Genomic DNA, 24,221 nt, shown 5'->3' with positions numbered 1-24,221 from the left:
CAGAGGACATAGGTTTAAGTTAAGAGGGGAAAGAATTAATGGGAACCTGAGGAGCAACGTTTTTTCACAGAGGGTGGTACGTATGTGGAATGAGCTGCCGGAGGAAGCGGTTGAGGCAGGGACATTGACAACATTTAAAAGGCATTTGGACAGATACATGGATAGGAAAGGTTTAGAGGGATATGGGCCAAATGCAGGCAAATGGGGTTAGCTTAGATGAGCTTTTTGTTGGCATGGACCAGTTTGGGCGAAGGGCCTGTCTCCGTGTCGTAGATTCTATGATTCTCTGATAAATAGAAAACGTCTAGAGCACGAGGGCATACCCTTAAATTATAAATCCAGGATTCTACGGGACATCTGGGGCGTCATTCTCCGACCCCCCGCCGGGTCGGAGAATGGCCGTTGGCCGCCGTGAATCCCGCCCCCGCCGAAGTCTCCGCTCCCGGAGATTGGGCGGGGGCGGGAATCCAGCCGCGCCGGTTGGCGGGACCCCCCGCTGGATTCTCCGGCCCGGATGGGCCGAAGTCCCGCCCAGGAATTGCCTGTCCCGCCGACGTAAATCAAACCTGGTATTTACCGGCGGGACCAGGCAGCGTGGGCGGGCTCCGGGGTCCTGGGGGGGGGCGCGGGGCGATCTGACCCCGGGGGGTGCCCCCACGGTGGCCTGGCCCGCGATCGGGGCCCACCGATCCGCGGGCGGGCCTGTGCCGTGGGGGCACTCTTTCCCTTCCGCCTCCGCTACAGCCTCCACCATGGCGGAGGCGGAAGAGACTCTCCCCACTGCGCATGCGCGGGAAACTTTCGGCGGCCGCTGACGCTCCCGCGCATGCGCGGGGAAACTGACAGCGGCCGCTGACACTCCCGCGCATGCGCCGCATTTCCGTGCCAGCTGGCGGGGCAACAAACGCCATTTCCGCCAGCTGGCGGGGCGGAAATCCCTCCGGCGTCGGCCTAGCCCCTCAATGTTGGGGCTAGGCCGCCAAAGATGCGGAGACTTCTGCACCTTTTTGCCGGCGCGATGCCCGTCTGATTTGCGCCGGCTTTGGCGCCAGTCGGCGGGCATCCCGCCGTTGGGGGAGAATTTCGCCCCACTTTCCAACCACGTTCTTCAAGGTGCTGGAGGTCACGTGGGGGGAGGGGGCAGCCTATTTGTGCTCAGCAATCAGCTCCCACAAGCATTAATGTGATAGCCGCATCTTCCTAACTAATATCACAGGAACAGTTTCAATAATGGCCGACACTCCAATCTGAATAGCTGCAGCTCCTTCAGAACATGGCCATGGGATTTTTTTACAGCCACAGGGCAGGCTGCCCTGACGTTCTGCTTAGTACGATGGTCCTTGGCTCAAGCCGCTTGGCGATGGTGCCTTCACGTCCAACTTGCGGAGATGTTCCAGCCTGCCATGTGGTCATACTGCTGGTTGGTTCGGGGGCTGTGGAATATCTCCTCCGAGCCGCGTGTTTCTCGTGACTCTATATTCCCCTGCTTGTCAACGGGATTTCCCATTGGAGCCACCACTGCCAGGAAACCCGTGAGCGAAGGTTACACGGCCAGCGGGAAACGTGAAGCGTGACTGCAGGAGAATGCTGGCCAACATCTCTGACTGTATAGCACTCCCTCAGCACTACACTGGATGTCAGTCTGGATTGTGTGCTCAGGTCTCCGGCACAGTATTTGAACTCACAACCTTCTGACTCAGAGGGGGCGGTGCTACCAATTCTACTGCTGAATAATTTACAGGTGAAAATCAGTCACATGCCTTTGGTACAAACTGTGGTTATTCATAGGCTGGACGGTTTCAGAGGTGGATGATCCAACCTCTGTCCTGTGACCCTGTGTCGAATCCAACACAGTGCAAAATGATTGTGAAATGAGTACCCTGGGGTCTACAACTTCCTAATCCTTGCTTGGGTCCTTGCTCCAAGAGGAAATGGCAATAACTGATCACCTTCCATTAACAATACTCCACCGACTATAGTGGCGGATAACGGGGGCAGATACGTGATGGTGAGTGGCAAACTACAGGGGGGAGACGGTGGTTTTGGTAAACGTATATGCCCCGAACTGGGATGATGCCAATTTTATGAGGCGTATGCTAGGACGCATCCCAGACCTAGAGGTGGGAAAGTTGGTAATGGGGGGAGATTTCAATACGGTGTTGGAACCAGGGCTGGACAGGTCGAGGTCCAGGACTGGAAGGAGGCCGGCAGCAGCCAAGGTGCTTAAAGATTTTATGGAGCAGATGGGAGGAGTAGACCCGTGGAGATTTAGCAGACCTAGGAGTAAGGAGTTTTCGTTTTTCTCCTATGTCCACAAAGTCTATTCGCGAATAGACTTTTTTGTTTTGGGAAGGGCGTTGATCCCAAAGGTGAGGGGAACGGAGTATACGGCTATAGCCATTTCGGATCACGCTCCACACTGGGTGGACTTGGAGATAGGGGAGGAAACAGAAGGGCGCCCACCCTGGAGAATGGACATGGGACTAATGGCAGATGAGGGGGTGTGTCTAAGGGTGAGGGGGTGCATTGAAAAGTACTTGGAACTCAATGATAATGGGGAGGTCCAGGTGGGAGTGGTCTGGGAGGCGCTGAAGGCAGTGGTTAGAGGGGAGCTGATATCAATAAGGGCACATAAAGGAAAGCAGGAGAGTAGGGAACGGGAGCGGTTGCTGCAAGAACTTCTGAGGGTGGACAGGCAATATGCGGAGGCACCGGAGGAGGGACTGTACAGGGAAAGGCAAAGGCTACACGTAGAATTTGACTTGCTGACAACGGGTACTGCAGAGGCACAGTGGAGGAAGGCACAGGGTGTACAGTACGAATATGGGGAGAAGGCGAGCAGGTTGCTGGCCCACCAATTGAGGAAAAGGGGAGCAGCGAGGGAAATAGGGGGAGTGAGGGATGAGGAAGGAGAGATGGAGCGGGGAGCGGAGAGAGTGAATGGAGTGTTCAAGGCATTTTATAAAAAATTATACGAAGCTCAACCCCCGGATGGGAGGGAGAGAATGATGGGCTTTCTGGACCGGCTGGAATTTCCCAAGGTGGAGGAGCAGGAAAGGGTGGGACTGGGAGCACAGATTGAAATAGAGGAAATAGAAAAATGAAAGGAATTAGGAGCATGCAGGCGGGGAAGGCTCCGGGACCGGATGGATTCCCAGTTGAATTTTACAGGAAATATGTGGACTTGCTTGCCCCGCTACTGATGAGGACCTTTAATGAGGCAAAGGAAAGGGGACAGCTGCCCCCGACTATGTCTGAGGCAACGATATCGCTTCTCCTAAAGAAGGAAAAGGACCCGCTGCAATGCGGGTCCTATAGACCTATTTCCCTCCTAAATGTAGACGCTAAGATTCTGGCCAAGGTAATGGCAATGAGGATAGAGGATTGTGTCCCGAGGGTGGTCCATGAGGACCAAACTGGGTTTGTGAAGGGGAGACAGCTGAATACGAATATACGGAGGCTGCTAGGGGTAATGATGATGCCCCCACCAGAGGGGGAAGCGGAGATAGTGGTGGCGATGGATGCCGAGAAAGCATTTGATAGAGTGGAGTGGGATTATCTGTGGGAGGTGCTGAGGAGATTTGGTTTTGGAGATGAGTATGTTGGATGGGTGCAGCTGTTGTATAGGGCCCCAGTGGCGAGTGTGGTCACGAATGGACGGGGATCTGCATACTTTCGGCTCCATAGAGGGACAAGGCAGGGATGCCCTCTGTTCCCATTATTGTTTGCACTGGCGATTGAGCCCCTGGCAATAGCATTGAGGGGTTCCAAGAAGTGGAGGGGAGTACTTAGAGGAGGAGAAGAACACCGGGTATCTCTGTATGCGGATGATTTGTTGTTATATGTAGCGGACCCGGCGGAGGGGATGCCAGAGATAATGCGGACACTTCGGGAGTTTGGAGAATTCTCAGGATATAAACGGAACATGGGGAAAAGTGAGTTGTTTGTGGTGCATCCAGGGGAGCAGAGCAGAGAAATAGAGGACTTTCCGCTGAGGAAGGTAACAAGGGACTTTCGTTACTTGGGGATCCAGATAGCCAAGAATTGGGGTACATTGCATAGGTTAAATTTAACGCGATTGGTGGAACAAATGGAGGAGGACTTCAAGAGATGGGACATGGTATCCCTGTCACTGGCAGGGAGGGTGCAGGCGGTTAAAATGGTAGTCCTCCCGAGATTCCTCTTTGTGTTTCAGTATCTCCCGGTGGTGATTACGAAGGCTTTTTTCAAAAGGATCGAAAAGAGTATCATGAGTTTTGTGTGGGCCGGGAAGACCCCGAGAGTGAGGAAGGGATTCTTACAGCGTAGTAGGGATAGGGGGGGGCTGGCACTACCGAGCCTAAGTGAGTACTACTGGGCCGCCAATATCTCAATGGTGAGTAAGTGGATGGGAGAAGAGGAGGGAGCGGCGTGGAAGAGATTGGAGAGGGCGTCCTGTAGAGGGACTAGCCTACAAGCTATGGTGACGACCCCATTGCCGTTCTCACCGAAGAAATACACCACAAGCCCGGTGGTGGTGGCGACTTTGAAAATTTGGGGACAGTGGAGACGGCATAAGGGAAAGACGGGAACCTTGGTGGAGTCCCCGATAAGAAATAACCATAGGTTTGCCCCGGGGAGAATGGATGGGGGATTTGGAATATGGCAAAGAGCAGGAGTAACGCAACTGAAAGATCTGTTTGTGGATGGGAAGTTCGCAAGTCTGGGAGCGCTGACCGAGAAATATGGGTTGCCCCAAGGGAATGCATTCCGATATATGCAACTGAGGGCTTTTGCGAGGCAACAGGTGAGGGAATTCCTGCAGCTCCCGACGCATGAGGTGCAGGACAGAGTGATCTCAAAGACATGGGTGGGGGACGGTAAGGTGTCAGATATATATAGGGAAATGAGGGACGAGGGGGAGATTATGGTAGATGAGCTGAAAGGGAAATGGGAAGAAGAGCTGGGGGAGGAGATTGAGGAGGGGCTGTGGGCGGATGCCCTAAGTAGGGTAAACTCATCGTCCTCGTGTGCCAGGCTAAGCCTGATTCAATTTACGGTGTTACACAGGGCGCATATGACTGGAGCACGGCTCAGTAAATTTTTTGGGGTAGAGGATAGGTGTGCGAGATGCTCGAGAAGCCCAGCGAATCACACCCACATGTTCTGGTCATGTCCGGCACTACAGGAGTTCTGGGTGGGGGTGACAAAGGTGCTTTCGAAAGTAGTGGGGGTCCAGGTCGAACCAAGCTGGGGGTTGGCTATATTCGGGGTTGCACAAGAGCCGGGAGTACAGGAGGAGAGAGAGGCCGATGTTTTGGCCTTTGCGTCCCTAGTAGCCCGGCGCAGGATACTGTTGATGTGGAAGGAAGCCAAGCCCCCGGGGGTGGAGACCTGGATAAATGACATGGCAGGGTTTATAAAGCTGGAACGGATTAAGTTCGTCCTAAGGGGATCGGCTCAAGGGTTCACCAGGCGGTGGCAACCGTTTGTCGAATACCTCACAGAAAGATAGAGGGAATGGGACTTCCGGGTGCGGCGATGACCAGCTGAGTCGCACGTTTCGGCAGCTCCCTGTGAAACGGACTTTTGGGCTCTTGATAGGAGCCCCAACGGCAATTTTGACGGCTAAAAACACTGTGCGGTAAACCAGAAGGGAATCCCCCCTGGATACGGATGGAAAAAGGAGGAGAAAGTGGCCAGATTGCAGTGGATCCTTTAGAACAGCGGCAAGGAAGGCAAGCAAAAACCAAGATGGCGTCGGGAGATGGCAGTTTAACATGGGGCCCTGAACAACAAGAGTTCTTGAAATGCTGTGTGGAAGAGATCAAAAAGGAAATGAAGAAAGAGCTGTTGGCCCCGATACTACAGGCGATCGAAGGGCTAAAGGAGGAACAAAAGACCCAGGAGCGGGAGCTTCGGGTCGTGAAGGCAAAGGCAGCCGAGAATGAGGACGACATACAGGGCCTGGTGGTGAAGACGGAGACGCAGGAGGCACATCAGAAACGATGTGTGGAAAGGTTGGAGGCACTGGAAAACAACGCAAGGAGGAACAACCTGAGGATTCTTGGTCTTCCTGAAGGTGTGGAGGGAGCGGACGTCGGGGCATATGTGAGCACGATGCTGCACTCGTTAATGGGAGCGGAGGCCCCGGCGGGTCCGTTGGAGGTGGAGGGAGCATACCGAGTGATTACATAGAACATACAGTGCAGAAGGAGGCCACCCGGCCCATCGAATCCGCACCGACCCACATTAATCCCTCACTTCCACCTCATCCCCGCAACCCAACAACCCCTCCCAACCCTTATGGACACTACGGGTAATTTAGCATGGCCAATCCACCTAACCTGCACGTCTTTGGACTGTGGGAGGAAACCGGAGCACCCGGAGGAAACCCACGCGGACACGGGGAGAACGTGCAAACTCCGCACAGACAGTGACCCAGCGGGGAATCGAACCTGGGACCCTGGCGCTGTGAAGCCACAGTGCTAATCACTTGTGCTACCGTGCTGCCCTTATAATAATAATCATCACTTATTGTCACGAGTAGGCTTCAATGAAGTTACTGTGAAAAGGCCCCTCATTCGCCACATTCCTGCGCTTGTTCGGGGAGGCCAGTAGGGGAATTGAACCTGTGCTGCTGGCCTTGTTCTGCATTACAAGCCAGCTGTTTAGCCCACTGTGCTAAACTACCACGAGGATGGCGCGAGGATCGAGAGCAGGAGAAATTCCCAGAGCCATAGTGGTGAGATTCCTCCGTTTTAAGGATAGAGAAATGGTCCTTAGATGGGCGAAGAAAACTCGGAGCAGTAAATGGGAGAACGCGGTGATCCGCGTTTATCAAGACTGGAGTGCGGAGGTGGCGAGAAGGAGGGCGAGCTTTAATCGGGCCAAGGCGGTGCTTCATAAAAAGAAGATAAAATTTGGAATGCTGCAATCGGCAAGACTGTGGGTCACATATCGAGGGAGGCACCACTACTTTGAGACGGCGGATGAAGCGTGGACTTTTATTGTGGAAGCAAAACTGGAATGAGCGGGTTATTAAAAAGAACGTTCGAACAAAGTGGTGGGGCGAATGTGGGGGGCAAAGAGGGGTTTTATGTACTAATCCTGCGATGTGGTAACTTTTCTCTCTCCCACAGGTGGTGATGGGGGGAGGAGGAGGAGATGGGGCGTTGGCCATTGGGGGCGGGGCCAAGGGAGAAGCGCGGGCTTGGTTCCCGCGCTATGATAATCATGGCGGGAAGAGAGAAGCAGGAAGGAGGGGGCGTCGCACGGTGCGAGCCAAGGTCACGGGGGGAAGCCGAGGTCAGCCAGAGTTTGCTGACTTCTGGGAGCAACATGGGGGGAGTAATTACGCTAGCGGGGGATCTAGCGGGGGGGGGTGGGAGGGGGGAATTACTGGGTTGCTGCTGCTGGGGAGAGGGGGGAGCTGGTATGGGAGAGGATGGGCGGGGGGGGGGCACCGCCTGGGGGAGATACAGCTGCGTGGGAACCGGGTGAGGAGCTGGAAAAAGGTGATGGCTAATCGACAAGGGGGGGGGGGGGGGGGGGTAGGAAGCCCCCCAACTCGGCTGATCACGTGGAACGTGAGAGGGCTGAACGGGCCAATAAAGAGGGCACGGGTACTCGCACACCTTAAGAAACTTAAGGCAGATGTGGTTATGTTACAGGAAACGCACCTGAAACTGATAGACCAGGTTAGGCTACGCAAAGGATGGGTGGGGCAGGTGTTCCATTCGGGGCTAGATGCGAAAAACAGGGGGGTGGCTATATTAGTGGGGAAGCGGGTAATGTTCGAGGCAAAGACTATAGTGGCGGATAACGGGGGCAGATACGTGATGGTGAGTGGCAAACTACAGGGGGAGACGGTGGTTTTGGTAAACGTATATGCCCCGAACTGGGATGATGCCAATTTTATGAGGCGGATGCTAGGACGCATTCCGGACCTAGAGATGGGAAAGCTGATAATGGGGGGAGATTTTAATACGGTGTTGGAACCAGGGCTGGATAGGTCGAAGTCCAGGACTGGAAGGAGGCCGGCAGCAGCCAAGGTACTTAAAGATTTTATGGAGCAGATGGGAGGTGTAGACCCGTGGAGATTTAGCAGACCTAGGAGTAAGGAGTTGTCGTTTTTCTCCTATGTCCATAAAGTCTACTCGCGAATAGACTTTTTTGTGCTGGGTAGGGCATTGATCCCGAAGGTGAGGGGAACGGAGTATACGGCTATAGCCATTTCGGATCACGCTCCACACTGGGTGGACTTGGAGATAGGGGAGGAAACAGGAGGGTGCCCACCCTGGAGAATGGACATGGGACTAATGGCAGATGAGGGGGTGTGTCTAAGGGTGAGGGGGTGCATTGAAAAGTACTTGGAACTCAATGATAATGGGGAGGTCCAGGTGGGAGTGGTCTGGGAGGCGTTGAAGGCGGTGGTTAGAGGGGAGCTGATATCAATAAGGGCACATAAAGGGAAGCAGGAGAGTAAGGAACGGGAGCGGTTGCTGCAAGAACTTTTGAGGGTGGACAGATAATATGCGTAAGCACCGGAGGAGGGACTGTACAGGGAAAGGCAAAGGCTACATGTAGAATTTGACTTGCTGACTACAGGCACTGCAGAGGCACAATGGAGGAAGGCACAGGGTGTACAGTACGAATATGGGGAGAAGGCGAGCAGGTTGCTGGCACACCAATTGAGGAAAAGGGGAGCAGCGAGGGAAATAGGGGGAGTGAGGGATGAGGAAGGAGAGATGGAGCGGGGAGCGGAGAGAGTGAATGGAGTGTTCAAGACATTTTATAAAAAATTATATGAAGCTCAACCCCCGGATGGGAGGGAGAGAATGATGGGCTTCTTGGATCGGCTGGAATTTCCCAAGGTGGAAGAGCAGGAAAGGGTGGGACTGGGAGCACAGATCGAGGTAGAAGAAGTGGTGAAAGGAATTAGGAGCATGCAGGCGGGAAAGGCCCCGGGACCGGATGGATTCCCAGTCGAATTCTATAGAAAATATGTGGACTTGCTCGCCCCGGTACTGACGAGGACCTTTAATGAGTCAAAGGAAAGGGGACAACTGCCCCCGACTATGTCTGAAGCAACGATATCGCTTCTCTTAAAGAAGGAAAAGGACCCGCTACAATGCGGGTCCTATAGACCTATTTCCCTCCTAAATGTAGATGCCAAGGTCCTGGCCAAGGTAATGGCAATGAGAATAGAGGAATGTGTCCCGGGGGTGGTCCACGAGGACCAAACTGGGTTTGTGAAGGGAAGACAGCTGAACACGAATATACGGAGGTTGTTAGGGGTAATGATGATGGCCCCACCAGAGGGAGAAACGGAGATAGTAGTGGCGATGGATGCCGAGAAAGCATTTGATAGAGTGGAGTGGGATTATTTGTGGGAGGTGTTGAGGAGATTTGGTTTTGGAGAGGGGTATGTTAGATGGGTGCAGCTGTTGTATAGGGCCCCAGTGGCGAGCGTGGTCACGAATGGACGGGGATCTGCATATATTCGGCTCCATAGAGGGACAAGGCAGGGATGCCCTCTGTCCCCATTATTGTTTGCACTGGCGATTGAGCCCCTGGGGGTTGAGGGGTTCCAAGAAGTGGAGGGGAGTACTTAGGGGAGGAGAAGAACACCGGGTATCTTTGTATGCGGACGATTTGCTACTATACGTGGCGGACCCGGCGGAGGGGATGCCAGAAATAATGCGGATACTTGGGGAGTTTGGGAATTTTTCAGGGTATAAATTGAACATGGGGAAAAGTGAGTTGTTTGTGGTGCATCCAGGGGAGCAGAGTAGAGAAATAGAGGACCTACCGTTGAGGAAGGTAACAAGGGACTTTCGTTACCTGGGGATCCAGATAGCTAAGAATTGGGGCACATTGCATAGGTTAAATTTAACGCGGTTGGTGGAACAGATGGAGGAGGATTTCAAGAGATGGGATATGGTATCCCTGTCACTGGCAGGGAGGGTGCAGGCGGTTAAGATGGTGGTCCTCCCGAGATTCCTCTTTGTGTTTCAGTGCCTCCCGGTGGTGATCACGAAGGCTTTTTTTAAAAGGATTGAAAAGAGCATCATGGGTTTTGTGTGGGCCGGGAAGACCCCAAGAGTGAGGAAGGGATTCTTACAGCGTAGCAGGGATAGGGGGGGGCTGGCACTACCGAGCCTAAGTGAGTATTATTGGGCCGCTAATATTTCAATGGTGAGTAAGTGGATGGGAGAGGAGGAGGGAGCGGCGTGGAAGAGATTAGAGAGGGCGTCCTGTAGGGGGACTAGCCTACAGGCTATGGTGACAGCCCCATTGCCGTTCTCACCGAGGAACTACACCACAAGCCCGGTGGTGGTGGCTACACTGAAGATTTGGGGACAGTGGAGACGGCATAGGGGAAAGACTGGAGCCTTCGGGGGGTCCCCGATAAGAAACAATCATAGGTTTGCCCCGGGGGTAATGGATGGGGGATATGGAATGTGGCAAAGAGCAGGAATAACACAACTGAAAGATCTGTTTGTGGATGGGAAGTTCGCGAGTCTGGGAGCGCTGACCGAGAAATATGGGTTGCCCCAAGGGAATGCATTCAGGTATATGCAACTGAGGGCTTTTGCGAGGCAACAGGTGAGGGAATTCCCGCAGCTCCCGACACAAGAGGTGCAGGACAGAGTGATCTCAAAGACATGGGTGGGGGATGGTAAGGTGTCAGATATATATAGGGAAATGAGGGACGAAGGGGAGACTATGGTAGATGAACTAAAAGGGAAATGGGAAGAAGAGCTGGGGGAGGAGATCGAGGAGGGGCTGTGGGCAGATGCCCTAAGCAGGGTAAACTCGTCGTCCTCGTGTGCCAGGCTAAGCCTGATTCAGTTTAAGGTATTACACAGGGCACATATGACTGGAGCACGGCTCAGTAAATTTTTTGGGGTGGAGGATAGGTGTGTGAGGTGCTCGAGAAGCCCAGCGAATCATACCCATATGTTTTGGTCATGCCCGGCACTACAGGGGTTTTGGATGGGGGTGACAAAGGTGCTTTCAAAAGTAGTAGGAGTCCGGGTCGAACCAAGCTGGGGGTTGGCTATATTTGGGGTTGCACAAGAGCCGGGAGTGCAGGAGGCGAGAGAGGCCGATGTTTTGGCCTTTGCGTCCCTAGTAGCCCGGCGCAGGATATTGCTAATGTGGAAAGAAGCCAAGCCCCCGGGGGTGGAGACCTGGATAAATGACATGGCGGGGTTTATAAAGCTAGAGCGGATTAAGTTCGTCCTGAGGGGGTCGGCTCAAGGGTTCACCAGGCGGTGGCAACCGTTCGTCGAATACCTCGCAGAAAGATAGACGGAATGGGAAAAAGAAGGCAGCAGCAGCAGCCCAGGATCGGGGGGGCGGGGGGGGGGGGGGGGGGGAGGAGGAACCAGAAGGACTCTCAGGGTTGTTAATATATACTGTATAGTATGTATAGGTCGTTGCTACAGATAATTATATATTGGACTGTTAAATTATATTTTTGGAGAGTGTTACTTGTGACAAGGCAATTGCCAATTAGGGCTAGTTTTCATTTTTGTTATTTATTATTTATTCATTTTTTGTTTATAAAATAGGTCATTGTTATTTGTGTTGTTATAATATTGTGTAAAGGATGCACAATGTACTGTGTTGGTTGACCAAAAATTTTCAATAAAATATTTAATTGAAAAAAAGATAGAGGGAATGGAAAAGAAGAAGGTAGCAGCAGCAGCCCGGGGGTGGGTGGGGGGGGGGGAGTAGGAACCAGAAGGACTCTCAGGGTTGTTAATATATATGTATAATATGTATAGGTCGTTGCGATAAATAATTGTATATTGGACTGTTAAATCATATTTTTGGAAAGTGTTGATCTGAGACAAGGCAGTTGCCACTTAGTTTTAGTTTTCGTTTTTGTTATATATTATTTATTCTTTGTTTATAAAACAGGTCATTGTTATTTATACTGTTATATTATTGCGTAAAGGATACACAATGTACTGTGATGGTTGACCGAAAATTTTCAATAAAATATTTAAAAAAAAAACAATACTCCACCAGGCTACCATCAGAGCCCAGACATTGGATGGAAATAATCTAGCTCTTGGCCAACTTTCCTTCAAGATCCGCAGCTATCTTCTGAAGCAGTGACAGACTTCCTGAACCATTCCCCCAGTGCCACTAACCTGCATCCCTCAGTTCAAACATGAATGGCTGAGTGGGGGCAGGCTGCCCTGACGTTCTGCTTGGTACGATGGTCCTTGGCTCAAGCCGTTTGGTGGTGGTGGCTTCACGTTTAACTTGCTGAGATGTTGCAGCCTGCCGTGTGGTAGTACTGCTGGTTGGTTGGGGAGCTGTGGCTGTGGAAGTGGGAGCTGGTGCATTGGTGGTCTTCAGCTTCCCTGTATAAAATACCCCATCACCCAGAAAAGAAACAGATTCATATTGTGTCCTTTTTTGCAAAGTCAGGTATAATCAAAAAGGTATTTTCCCCTCATGGCCTTTTCAAATGACCCCCCCCCCCCCACCCCCACCCCCGCCATCACATAAATATTCCCCCTCCCCATCACATAAATATTCCCCTTTCCCCATCACATAAATATTCCCTCCTCCCCATCACATAAATATTCCCCCTCCCCATCACATAAATATTCCCCTTTCCCATCACATAAATATTCCCCCCGCCCCATCACATAAATATCCCCCACTCCCCATCACATAAATATTCCCCCTCCCCATCACATAAATATTCCCCTCCCCATCACATAAATATTCCCCCTTTCCCATCACATAAATATTCCCCCTCCCCATCACATAAATATTCCCCCCTCCCCATCACATAAATATTCCCCCCGCCCCATCACATAAATATTCCCCCTTCCCCATCACATAAATATTCCCCTCCCCATCACATAAATATTCCCCCTTTCCCATCACATAAATATTCCCTCTCCCCATCACATAAATATTCCCCCTTCCCAATCATATAAATATTCCCCCTTTCCTATCACATAAATATTCCCCCTCCCCATCACATAAATATTCCCCCTCCCCATCACATAAATATCCCCCTCCCCATCACATAAATATTCCCCCTTCCCCATCACATAAATATTCCCTCTTCCCCATCACATAAATATTCCCCCTTCCCCATCACATAAATATTCCCTCTTCCCCATCACATAAATATTCCCTCTTCCCCATCACATAAGTACTCCCTCTTCCCCATCACATAAATATTCCCTCTTCCCCATCACATAAATATTCCCCTCCCCATCAAGGTGGGACTGGCCAGAACTGAGCATAGTGTTCAAAGTAATCAGTAAGGGAATCAAGGAATATGGGGATAAGATGGGAATGTGGTGTTGGGGATTATCACATCAGATGAATTGGGACCTCATTGACTGCAGAACAGACTCGATGGGTCGAATGGCTTACTCCTGCTCCTATGTCTTATAATTTTATAGTAGAACAGTAAGCCATTTAGCCCATCGTGCTAACACCAGATCACAGGGTAATGTGGGAAACATGGATGCTATTTCCTTGATTTCTATGCACAGGGAGACTGAAGCATCCTCCCCATACATATCCCACACTCACCCAGTCCACATGCAGTTCTCTCAACACAGACCAGGACTGACGGGTCTGAGCTCTATCCTCAAATATTGCATCCATTGATATTTTAGTGATTTTGTGGCAATACATTATATCTGTGTTTAATCCATTGGGGAATTAGTAAACAGGCTGATCTCTTTGCCTCAGTGCCTTTCTGGGATGGTGCACTGGCCAGCATCGGAACACCTTCCTTAGTGAGATTATATAAATGAAGTATAAAGGAGTGTGTTTAACTGATACAATACATAGCACAGAACCTGTTCAGGTTTCAGGCCACCAGTTGCATGCCAAAATATTTACCGGTCCTGATTCTCGAGGTTCTCGAAGGCAGAAATTCAAGGATTGATGGATATGTAATTCCTTTCTGTTGTTTGGTTCCTAGAGGAATAGGCAGAAGGAATGTTTGGTTAAAGTCTGCTTGAGGGATATGACAGAATAGGGAGTATAGTTGGTACATTGAGAGTAGCTCAAGTTGTGTCTGGGTGTCTGCCGTGGTTCTCTGGGTGGCAATCTCACCGCCGAGCCTAGAAACTTTTGTCTTCACGCCAATCCAGAAATTTGAGCACAAAAATTAAAATCTGCTGCTCCAGTGCAGCACTGAGGGAGTGCTGTCTCTCCAGCGCAGCCCTGAGGGAGTGCTGCTGCTGCAGTGCAGCATAGACATTAAACTGAGCCACCTCTTTGCTGTCTCAGATGGATATAAAACAATCCAGGGAACTGTTTGATAAAGAGCAGGGGAGTTCTCCCTGGTGTCGTGGCCTATATATTTTTTTAAATTTAAAGTATCTAATTCTTCTGTTTTCCAATTAAGGGACAATTTAGCGTGGCCAATCCACCTACTTTGCACATCTTTGGGTTGTGGGGGTGAGACCCACGCAGATACGGGGAGAATGTGCAAACTCCACATGGACAGTGACCTGGGGTCGGGATTGCGCCGTGAGGCAGCAGTACTAACCACTGCGCCACCATGCCCCCCGCCATGGCCTATATTTATCCCTCAACCAACATGATTAAAACAGATGAAGAGGTCATTCCAACATTGCTGTTTGTGGGAGCCAAGGCATTTCCTACATTACAACAGTGAGAGCACTTCCTAAAAAGTACGTCATTGACTGTAAAGTACTTTTGAACATCCTGCGGCTGTGGCGTCAATGTAGAAATGCAAATCTTTCTTTCCAAGGTTGACCTCACAAAACAGGAAATCTGGTGTGAATTGTACAGTATCTCATTCCTGAGCAAGTTGCTCCACTGTCAACTGTGGATAACGTTAAAGTCAACATCGCCACAGTTTCCGGTTGCCCTGGAAACAGGAAGCTTTATCGAATCAGGGGTTTCAGAGCAGTCTACATGTGATAAATTATGTTTGAGGTGCTCCAGGAAATGCAGCAGCCCATTTTACTCAGTAATCTCCCCCACACAATGAACCTGTTTTTGCTGTGTTGATTGGCAGATAAATATTAGGCAGGGCACTGGGGCGAACTCGCCGCTCTTCTTCGTTTCACCCCATGGGATCTTTTACATTCACCTGAGAGAGTAGAAAGCGCCTCAGTTTAACATCTCATTGCATAGACAAAAGCGGTGACAAGGATTTCGATTTTGACAGAAACAGCAAACCCATATCCACAGGGTAAAGCAGGATTATTTGTCAGATTACCAACCCTCCCACTTTTCCCAGGGATCTCCGGGAATTAAAAAAGTTAATCTGCGAATACTACTCTGAGCAAAAAAATCCAGGCACAAATCATTTCATTTGAAGTCATTTGTTTATTAGTTATAAAAAGATAAAGATGGACAAAACACTGTTTGATTGGGCAAGAGGTCATGTGATGTAACCTCCAGGAATACATCCAATCAGGAAGTTCCCTTCCAGTTGGGGAAGACTTGAGTAGTGACGGGCATTCAGCCTCTGATCTTTGGGTAATCGTTGTCCAAGGCAGCCTTCAGGACGCGCGACAACGCAGAATTGCCGAGCAGAAACTTATAGCCAAGTTCCGCACACATGAGTACGGCCTCAACCGGGATCTCTCACTACATTTACCCCCCCCACCATCTGGCCTAGGCTTGTGAAATCCTACCAACTGTCCTGGTTTGAGACAATTCACACCTCTTTAATCTGTGATTATCCCTCTCTCCAGTCACTCTGTCTGGACCTGTAAAGACTTAATTACCCTCACAGACTCGCATTCAAAGTATCGTCTTGCATCATTGGCTTTGTCTATATATGTAATTGGGGAACCTACCTCTTCACTCACCTGATGAGGGAACTACGCCCCAAAAGCTAGTGATTCCAATAAACCTGTTGGACTTTAACCTGGTGTTGTAAAACTTCTTACTGTGCCCACCCCAATCCAACCCCGGCATCTCCACATCATACATCCAACCAGACCTGGCATCCTCAATTATTTAGCTGAGTAGATGGACAGCACAGTGGCACAGTGGTTAGCACTGCTGCATCATGGCGCCAAGGACCCGGGTCACTGTCCGTGTGGAGTTTGCACATTCTCCGCGTGTCTGCGTGGGTCTCACCCCCACAACCCAAAGATATGCAGAGTAGGTGGATTGGTCATGCTAAATTGCCTCTTAATTGGAAAAAAATAATTGGGTACTCTAAATTTATTTTAAAAAATTTAGTTGAGTAGGGATGGTTAATTTGACTACAAATTAGTTATAGTGTACAAGGTGTTCATTAAGGCCACCTTATTTCTGGCAGGAAATGTTTGTACAAAGGGATAGCTCAGGTAAAAGTTAATCTTAAAGGGAGCTCCTCTGCTAAACCCACGCAGACATGTGGAGAATGTGCAAACTCCACACAGTCACCCAAGGCTATAATTAAACCCATTCCCTCAGCTTATTTTCATTCACACCAAACACAATCTGGTCCCGAATCATGGAAGATTCCACCACTGAAAAATTACAGGTTTTAGCTTTTAACTTTAAATCAGTGATGAAATGATCTATGGGACTCTTCTGTTTTCTGTAAACGTGATCTAAACACATAGCGTTAATAAATTTCAACCTTTCTGGGGTTGCAATGAGCATCAAATCTTTGAATTACTGCGTAAAAATTTTTACTATCTTCATTATTTGCAAATTTAAACGTATTAAACACAGCAATTGCTTCGGGCCCTGCCTCTGTTAGGAGCATCGCCTCTGATTGATCTCATAAATTTATCGCAGTAAGAAACAGATTAAATTCCTGATTAAACACACGTCGGTTGCTGTCCACGTCACCATGAAATCTGAGACTCTTTGGTGGCTTCAACAACTCCATGTTGTGCATCCTTGCATCCTGCAAAATCTTCAAATCTCTGTGAACCTCGTGGCAGGCTGATAGGTTTTTTTCTCAGTGTTTAATACCATCCAGTGCTGGTACCATGTAATGTTCTTGTTGGATGGCCTGATTTATATTACAAGAACATTTGTAGCTAAAGCTATAAACGATTTATTAAGATTAACTGAGGGTCAACTGTATACAAAACAGATGAATAACAGTATGATCATGCACAAGCAACCTCTCTTTTACAGCTCTTCAGTCAGTCTAAGATCACCTGACTCTAACATTCTCTTATATACGAGTGAGACTCCTAGTGGTCAATCGGTGAATTACAATACCACTCTGATATCACTACATCATTCATCTGCTCTTCTCCTGAGTGAGATTTTATAACAGGAGCTTCTTAGCTGAAACAAGTGACTACACACTCTATCCTTAATTCTCAGACCAATACAGCCAAATGACAAAATCAAGGGTAACGTGGAACAAGCACGCCTTTCTACCTGAGCTTGCAAAATTAATGTGAAGATTGGGAATGATTACCTGACACGACGAAAGACTCTCTCCACCTGGGGAGTGACAGGGATCGAAGGCCATAGGAGAAAGTCCCTTTGTAACTGGAGCTGCTGGGCACCTTCCGCACGTGAATCTTTCCTCCACTGTTGTCGATGACACCACTGCAGCAGAAAATGGGCTAAATAATATCTCCCTGCTCCACATATAATTGCCACCCTCATTCTCAATCCCATCCCTAGCTCTGGAACCCCCTCTACAGTCCTGCAACCCTCTGTGGTCTCTGCACTCCCCCACACCACCACATTCCTGACTTCCATCACTCTGGCCTGAGGTACTTCACAAGAGCGTAATCAGATTAAATTTCAAACTGAATCAAATAAGGAGATATTAAGATCAGGGTCCAAAACCGTGGTTAAAGTTTTAGGCTCTAAGGGATGGTCTCAAAGGAGAGAGAAGTAAAGAGGTTTAGGAGTGAATTACAGAGGCCGAAAGGAATCGGAACAAATGCTGCGGAATAATAATCACTTAATGTCACAAGTAGGCTTCAATGAAGTTATTGTGACAAGCCCCTAGTCGCCACGTTCCAGCACCTGATCGGGGAGGCTGGTACAGGAATTGAACCCGCGTTGTTGGCTGTGTTCTGTATTACAAGCCAGCGATTTAGCCCACTGTGCTAAACCAGCCCCTATTCCCTGTCGGCAGGATCCTCCGCTCTGCTGGCAGCGCACTCACACCCGTGGGTTTCCCGACGGCGTGGGGTATCCACAGTGGGAAATCCCATTGGCCGGCTGCAGGAACGGAGGGTGCCGGCGAGGGTGCACTGCTCAGGGAAACACGGCTGCAGACCGGAGAATCCCGCCCCATGGTTCCCAAAGTCGGAGCAATTACAATTGAGAAAGTGCAAGAGGCCAGAATTGGAGGAATGCAGGGATTTTGGTGGGTTGGAGGGAATTGCAGAAATAGGGAGGTGTTAGTGAGTTGGCCCAAATTTCCAAGTGCATAATCACAGGAATAGGAGGCAATCATTCAGCCCCTCATTTCTGTCCTGCCATTCAATACTTTCAATGCCCTTACCGAAGAAAAATATATCAATTTCAGTGTTGAAATTTTAAATTGACCCCCCAACCTCAACAGTTTTTTGAGGGAGAGTTCCAGATTGGAGCTCTACCTACTGGGAGATGATATCAGGTCGGCCTGGTCCTAGTGATGTTTGGTTCTAACGGCCCTTGAGCAATAAAGTTAGTATTAACATCAATATGCTACCATTGGTTAAAACTCAACCACCACAAGATGGTGAAAAAGGGATCATCCAGAGTGATGGAATCATAGAATTCCTGCAGTGTAGAAGGAGGCCATTCAGCCTATATCGAGTCTGCACCAGCCCTCCAAAAGAACACCCTACCTAGACCCACTCCATCCCATAAACCCACTTTACCTTTGGACACACTAAAGGGTAATTTAGCAAGGCTAATTCACCTAACCTGTACATCTTTGGACTGTGGGAGGAAACCAGAGCACCCGGATTGATGCACAATCAATAACTCTCGAGACGAAGGGGAGTAATCTAATTGGCTTTAATCAGCTAGAACTGTACCCAGCAGCGGTGATACAGAAAGTGAGGGCTGCTGGGATGGCATCGGTTCTTATACCCCGCCTCTCAGGGCGGGGCTACGTACATTATCCAATGGTACACCCCTCGGTCTAGCCAATGGTCATTCACCTCTCAGGTACTGCAATACCTGGTATTACCACACGGAGGAAACCCACACAGACACAGGGCGAACTTGCAAACTCCACATAGACAATGACCCAAGGCCGGAATTGAACGCGGGCCCCTGGGGATGTGAGGCAGCAGTGCTAACCACTGTGCCACCTTGATGAAATCAAGGCTCCACTCATGATATTTGCTTTTTTAATCATGGAAATTTCAGAGTGAACCTTTGGGAATATTACAACTATTCCAAATGACAGAACACAGACGTGGGTGGAGGAGAGAGTGGAGATTTGGGACTTAGTGACTGACTCTTTTAGAGACAGAGAGCACAGGAGCATCCAGAAGAAAAAAAACAGTTCCGACCAGCAATCTTATTTCCCTGTTTTACTGGTTTCCCTTCTGGGAGTAGGACGAACGGCCGAGAGTGCCAAGGAATGGGTTAAGTAGTGAGCTTTTTCAGAGAGAATGGATATGAGAATATAAGGTACAGAGACAGGAGTATGTTGTGTGGCCCTTCAAGCCTGTTCTGTCATTCGATAACATCACGGGTGAACCCAACTCTACTGTTTCACATTATCTCCAAAACCTTTAGTATCCAAAAATCTGTCAGTATTTTCCTTGAATATACCTAACAACTGTGCATGCACAGCTCTCTGGTAGAGAATTCAAAGATCGGCAACTCTTTGAGTGAAGACATTTCTCCCCATTTCAGTCCTAAATGGTGAATCCTTTATTCTTATACCAATGCCCATAGTCCTAAAGTCTCTAGCCAGAGGAAACGTGCTTTCAGAATCGACCCCGCTAAGGCCACTAAGAATTTTCTGTTGCAATGAACTCACCTCACCTTGTTCTAAACTCCAGAGGGTATAGGCCCGTTCTACTCAATCCCTCCTCGTGGGACAACCCTCTCAGCCCAGGAAACAATCTAGTGAACTAAAGGAGCACAAGAAAAATGGGCTGAATGGCCTCCTTCTGTGTTGGTATACTCTGCGATTCTAAGCAAAATGAGCCCAAGACAACATGGCCAATAGTTGCCAAGGAGAGTAAAATGTTATAAAAAGCAGGTTTACAAAACAGAAGAATTGTTGACCTGTGAATAGCTGCTCCACAGACACTCGACACGGATGCGTAGATGTCAGTGCCCCACACGGCCTGCTTTGTGCCCAGACATCCTGGTGGGCATCGGGCTACAAATTCGGACACTTTTATCTTGCCCGCTCTGGTATCACAGTCTATCTGAGGAACAGCTGGAGATATAAAACAGACACTTAGGGCGAGACTTTAACTCACTTAAATTCTATTGACTCACACAATTAAAATTAGGCCTTATTATATTATAATCAAACATCACCCTTCAGGTACCATGCCCGAAGAGGGTCTTGGCGGCCCTGGACTTCCATTAGATTGGTTCGTGGTTATGCTTGGCAGAGTACTGCTGTGGTTTACTGTTATATCTTTGAGTTTGCCGCAAAGAGAAAACGTATGGAGGATCCCACACTCTGGATTCTTCCGCAGGATGAGGTTTTATTCGGGATGTCGCTGATACTATTTCAGATGGAGAACTGAAGACCACACTGCTGATGTCACCACATATCAAGTGACGCATCACCAGCAGGGATTTATCCTCTGATACATAACATTTACCATTACCTTCTGCAGTATGGCTAACCAGCAAACACTCTGTCCCACCTGGAACAGTGTCCCGTTCAGGTCAGTCGCACCTTGAACACTGTGTCCAGTTCAGGTCAGTCCCACATTGAACACTGTGTCCAGTTCAGGTCAGTCCCACATTGAACACTGTGTCCAGTTCAGGTCAGTCCCACATTGAACACTGTGTCCAGTTCAGGTCAGTCCCACATTGAACACTGTGTCCAGTTCAGGTCAGTCCCACATTGAACACTGTGTCCAGTTCAGGTCAGTCCCACATTGAACACTGTGTCCAGTTCAGGTCAGTCCCACATTGAACATTGTGTCCAGTTCAGGTCAGTCCCACATTGAACACAGTGTCCAGTTCAGGTCAGTCCCACATTGAACACTATGTCCAGTTCAGGCCAGTTCCACCTAGAACACTGTGTCCAGTTCATGTCAGTCTCACCTTGAACACTGTGTCCAGTTCAGGCCAGTTCCACCTAGAACACTGTGTCCAGTTCAGGTGTTATGGGCCAGGGTTTAGAGAACTCCAAAGTGTATCATGGAGTTCACCTGACCCACAACTTTTAATAGATTGTGGTATGGGGAGCACACGGCCCACTCTACAGGTGTGGTACAGCACAAATGGAAAAGTATTTTTTAAAGCAAAACAATGTATATTCTATGAACTCAAGTTAACCTTTTTAAAACATACGGTGAACATCTCAGCAACCATTAATTCAAATACAACCCCCAAAGAATACAACACTAAGTAAACTTTTAAGCTTTCCTTTTTAACATCCATAAGACTTAAAACACCTTTCACCAGAAGCACATTAGGTTCACATTCACTACTGAGAACATTTATAATTCTGAATTCACCAAATGATCAAGAGATAGTCTTTTGGTGGCAGAGAGAATAGCAGTACACCTGCTTGATCTGGCTTCAGCTCCAATACTGAAAACGAAACGAAAACACCCTGCAGCCTGCTCAAAAACGAAAGTAGAAAGCTGACAGACAGCCCAGCTCCACCCACTCTCTGACATCACTGCAGTAGTAAACACCCATTTCTTAAAGGTACTCTCACTACAGATATTTATATGCACACCCATTTATAAACACCCATTTCTTAAAGGTACTCTCACATGACACCTCCCCCCAAGGAAAAAAAAACCCCATCGACTTCAAGATGGTTTCATTTTTCACCTTTTCACTATCCTTTAAGAAATGCACACAGTAAATATACTTTTATATTTAAAAAAAAACAACACATGCAAACAGGTACAATAATATAGTCCATTTTTGTTCTTCTTCCTCCAACTGAAATCCTTCTTGATTGACAGTCTCTTTGAACAAGAAGGCATGATCCGTCCATTTCTCTATGCCTCGGCATTTCTCCTTAAAGTCAGATACTTTGGTTCAATCTGATCGCTTGTAATTCTCCGACACATGAGCAATGGTTATCACAGCTTTCAGGATGTCAAATGCCTGTTGAAACTCCGCTGTCAACTGAAATTTTTGACGTTTCTTTAGGAAGTCCATCAGTGGAGGAATCACGCTACAAAGCTTTTGCACAAATGTTCGATCAAATCCACTCATGCCAAGAACTCGCATTATTTCCCTTCATCTTGAGGGTATCGGAAACTCCTCAATAACTGTTGGTTTCACATCCCGTGTGACCATTCGACCCTGTCCGATTGTATGGCCAAGGAAAGTGACTTGGGCTTTTCCAAATTCACTTTTGGCTAGGTTTATCACCATACCCGCGTCCTGAAGTCGAACGAATAACTCCATCAGATGTTTCAAATGTTCTGTCCATGACTGGCTGAAAATTACCAGATCGTCGATGTATATCGCACAATTGGGTAATCCTGAAACAACTTTGTTAGCTAACCGTTGAAATGTGGCTGGTGCGTTTTTCATGCCAAATGGCAGAACTTTGAATTGGTATATACCATCTGGAGTCACAAAAGCTGAAATCTCCTTCTCCTTTTCGGATAAAGGTACCTGCCAGTAACCTTTAAGCAAATCCAGTTTGGAAATAAAAGCTGATTGTCCCACTTTCTCAATACAATCCTCCAAACGTGGGATAGGATAAAAGTCCATTCTTGTAACTGCATTAACCTTTCTATAGTCCACACACAACCGTTGGGTACCGTCTGGTTTAGGCACCATCACGATGGGTGAGCTCCATTGGCTGCCACCCACTTCAATTATGCCATTTTTAAGCATACTCTCAATCACTTTGTTAACCTGTGCCAATTTTAAAGGGTTAAGTCTATATGGATGTTGTTTGATTGGAACAGCATTTCCCACATCTACATCATGTATAGCCATTTGAGTACTTCCCAATTTATCTCCACAAATTTGCCCATGTGATATCAATAACTCTTTCAGGTCCGTTCGATTTTCCTCTGGAAGGTAACAATTTATCCCAATTTTTAAGAACATCTCATTTTCCACTTTAATTTGAGGTATGTCAAATTCACAGTCATCTGGATTTGGTTCGTCACTTTGAGTTAGAATCATTAAAACCTCCTCCTTTTTCTCTCTTTCCCTTTCAAAGTACCTTTTAAGCATATTCACATGACACACTCGGTGAGTCTTCCTTCTATCTGGTGTTTTCCCACATAATTCACCTCACTTAATTTCCTTTCAATCTGATAAGGTCCACAAAAACTTGCTTTTAAAGGTTCACCTACCACTGGTAACAATACTAAAACTTTATCGCCAATGGCAAAACTACACACTGTGGATTTCCTGTCCGCTACCCGTTTCATCACATTTTGTGCAACTTTTAAATGTTGTCCAGCCAATTCACCTGCTCTATTTAATCATTCCCTAAAATTTGACACGTAATCCAATAATGTAATTTCCGATTTCTCACTCACCAATTTTTCCTTAATCGATTTAAGTGGTCCTCTTACCTCATGACCAGAAATTAGCTCAAAAGGACTAAATTTGGTTGACTTATTAGGTGCATCCCTAATTGCAAACAGTACGATTGGAATTCCTTTATCCTAATCCTCTGGATAACCGTGACAATAAGCCCTCAACATTGTCTTTAATGTCTGATGCCACCTTTCTAACGCTCCCTGCGATTCTGGATGGTACGCAGTTGATGTAAATTGTTTTATTCCTAAGCTATCCATAACTTCTTTGAATAACCTTGAGGTAAAATTTGATCCTTGATCCGATTGTATTTCTGTGGGTAGTCCATATCTAGTAAAGAATTTAAGTAACTCCTCCACAATCTTTTCAGCTGTAATATTAAGTACTGGAATGGCCTCTGGAAACCTAGTAGACACATCCATTATCGTCAAAAGATATTGATTCCCACTTTTCGTTTTAGGAAGCGGTCCTACGCAATCAATTAGGACGCTTGTAAAAGGTTCCTCAAATGCTGGAAATGGTATTAAGAGCGCTGGTTTTATCACTGCTTGAGGTTTCCCTATCACTTGAAATGTGTGACATGATCAACAAAATTTAACTACATCTTTATGTAGTCC

General features: G+C 48.2%; 1 protein-coding gene across 1 annotated transcript in view; it reads right to left on the bottom strand.

The window, feature by feature from the left end:
* The window catches only part of LOC140410410 (vitrin-like), a 137,518-nt gene that overhangs the window by 43,428 nt on the left and 69,869 nt on the right, over positions 1 to 24,221 (bottom strand). The window contains exons 4-7 of the mRNA XM_072498479.1: positions 20,173 to 20,329; positions 17,396 to 17,529; positions 13,879 to 13,956; positions 12,150 to 12,365 (exon numbers count right to left, since the gene is read on the bottom strand). Of these exons, the coding sequence (XP_072354580.1) occupies positions 12,150 to 12,365; positions 13,879 to 13,956; positions 17,396 to 17,529; positions 20,173 to 20,329 (585 nt within the window). The remainder of the gene's footprint in view (positions 1 to 12,149; positions 12,366 to 13,878; positions 13,957 to 17,395; positions 17,530 to 20,172; positions 20,330 to 24,221) is intronic.

The sequence above is a fragment of the Scyliorhinus torazame genome, chromosome 4 (assembly GCF_047496885.1).
Source record: "Scyliorhinus torazame isolate Kashiwa2021f chromosome 4, sScyTor2.1, whole genome shotgun sequence".
Lineage (NCBI taxonomy): Eukaryota > Metazoa > Chordata > Chondrichthyes > Carcharhiniformes > Scyliorhinidae > Scyliorhinus > Scyliorhinus torazame.
The sequence above is the reverse complement of the archived record's forward strand: the minus strand, read 5'-3'. Positions and strand labels throughout refer to the sequence as shown.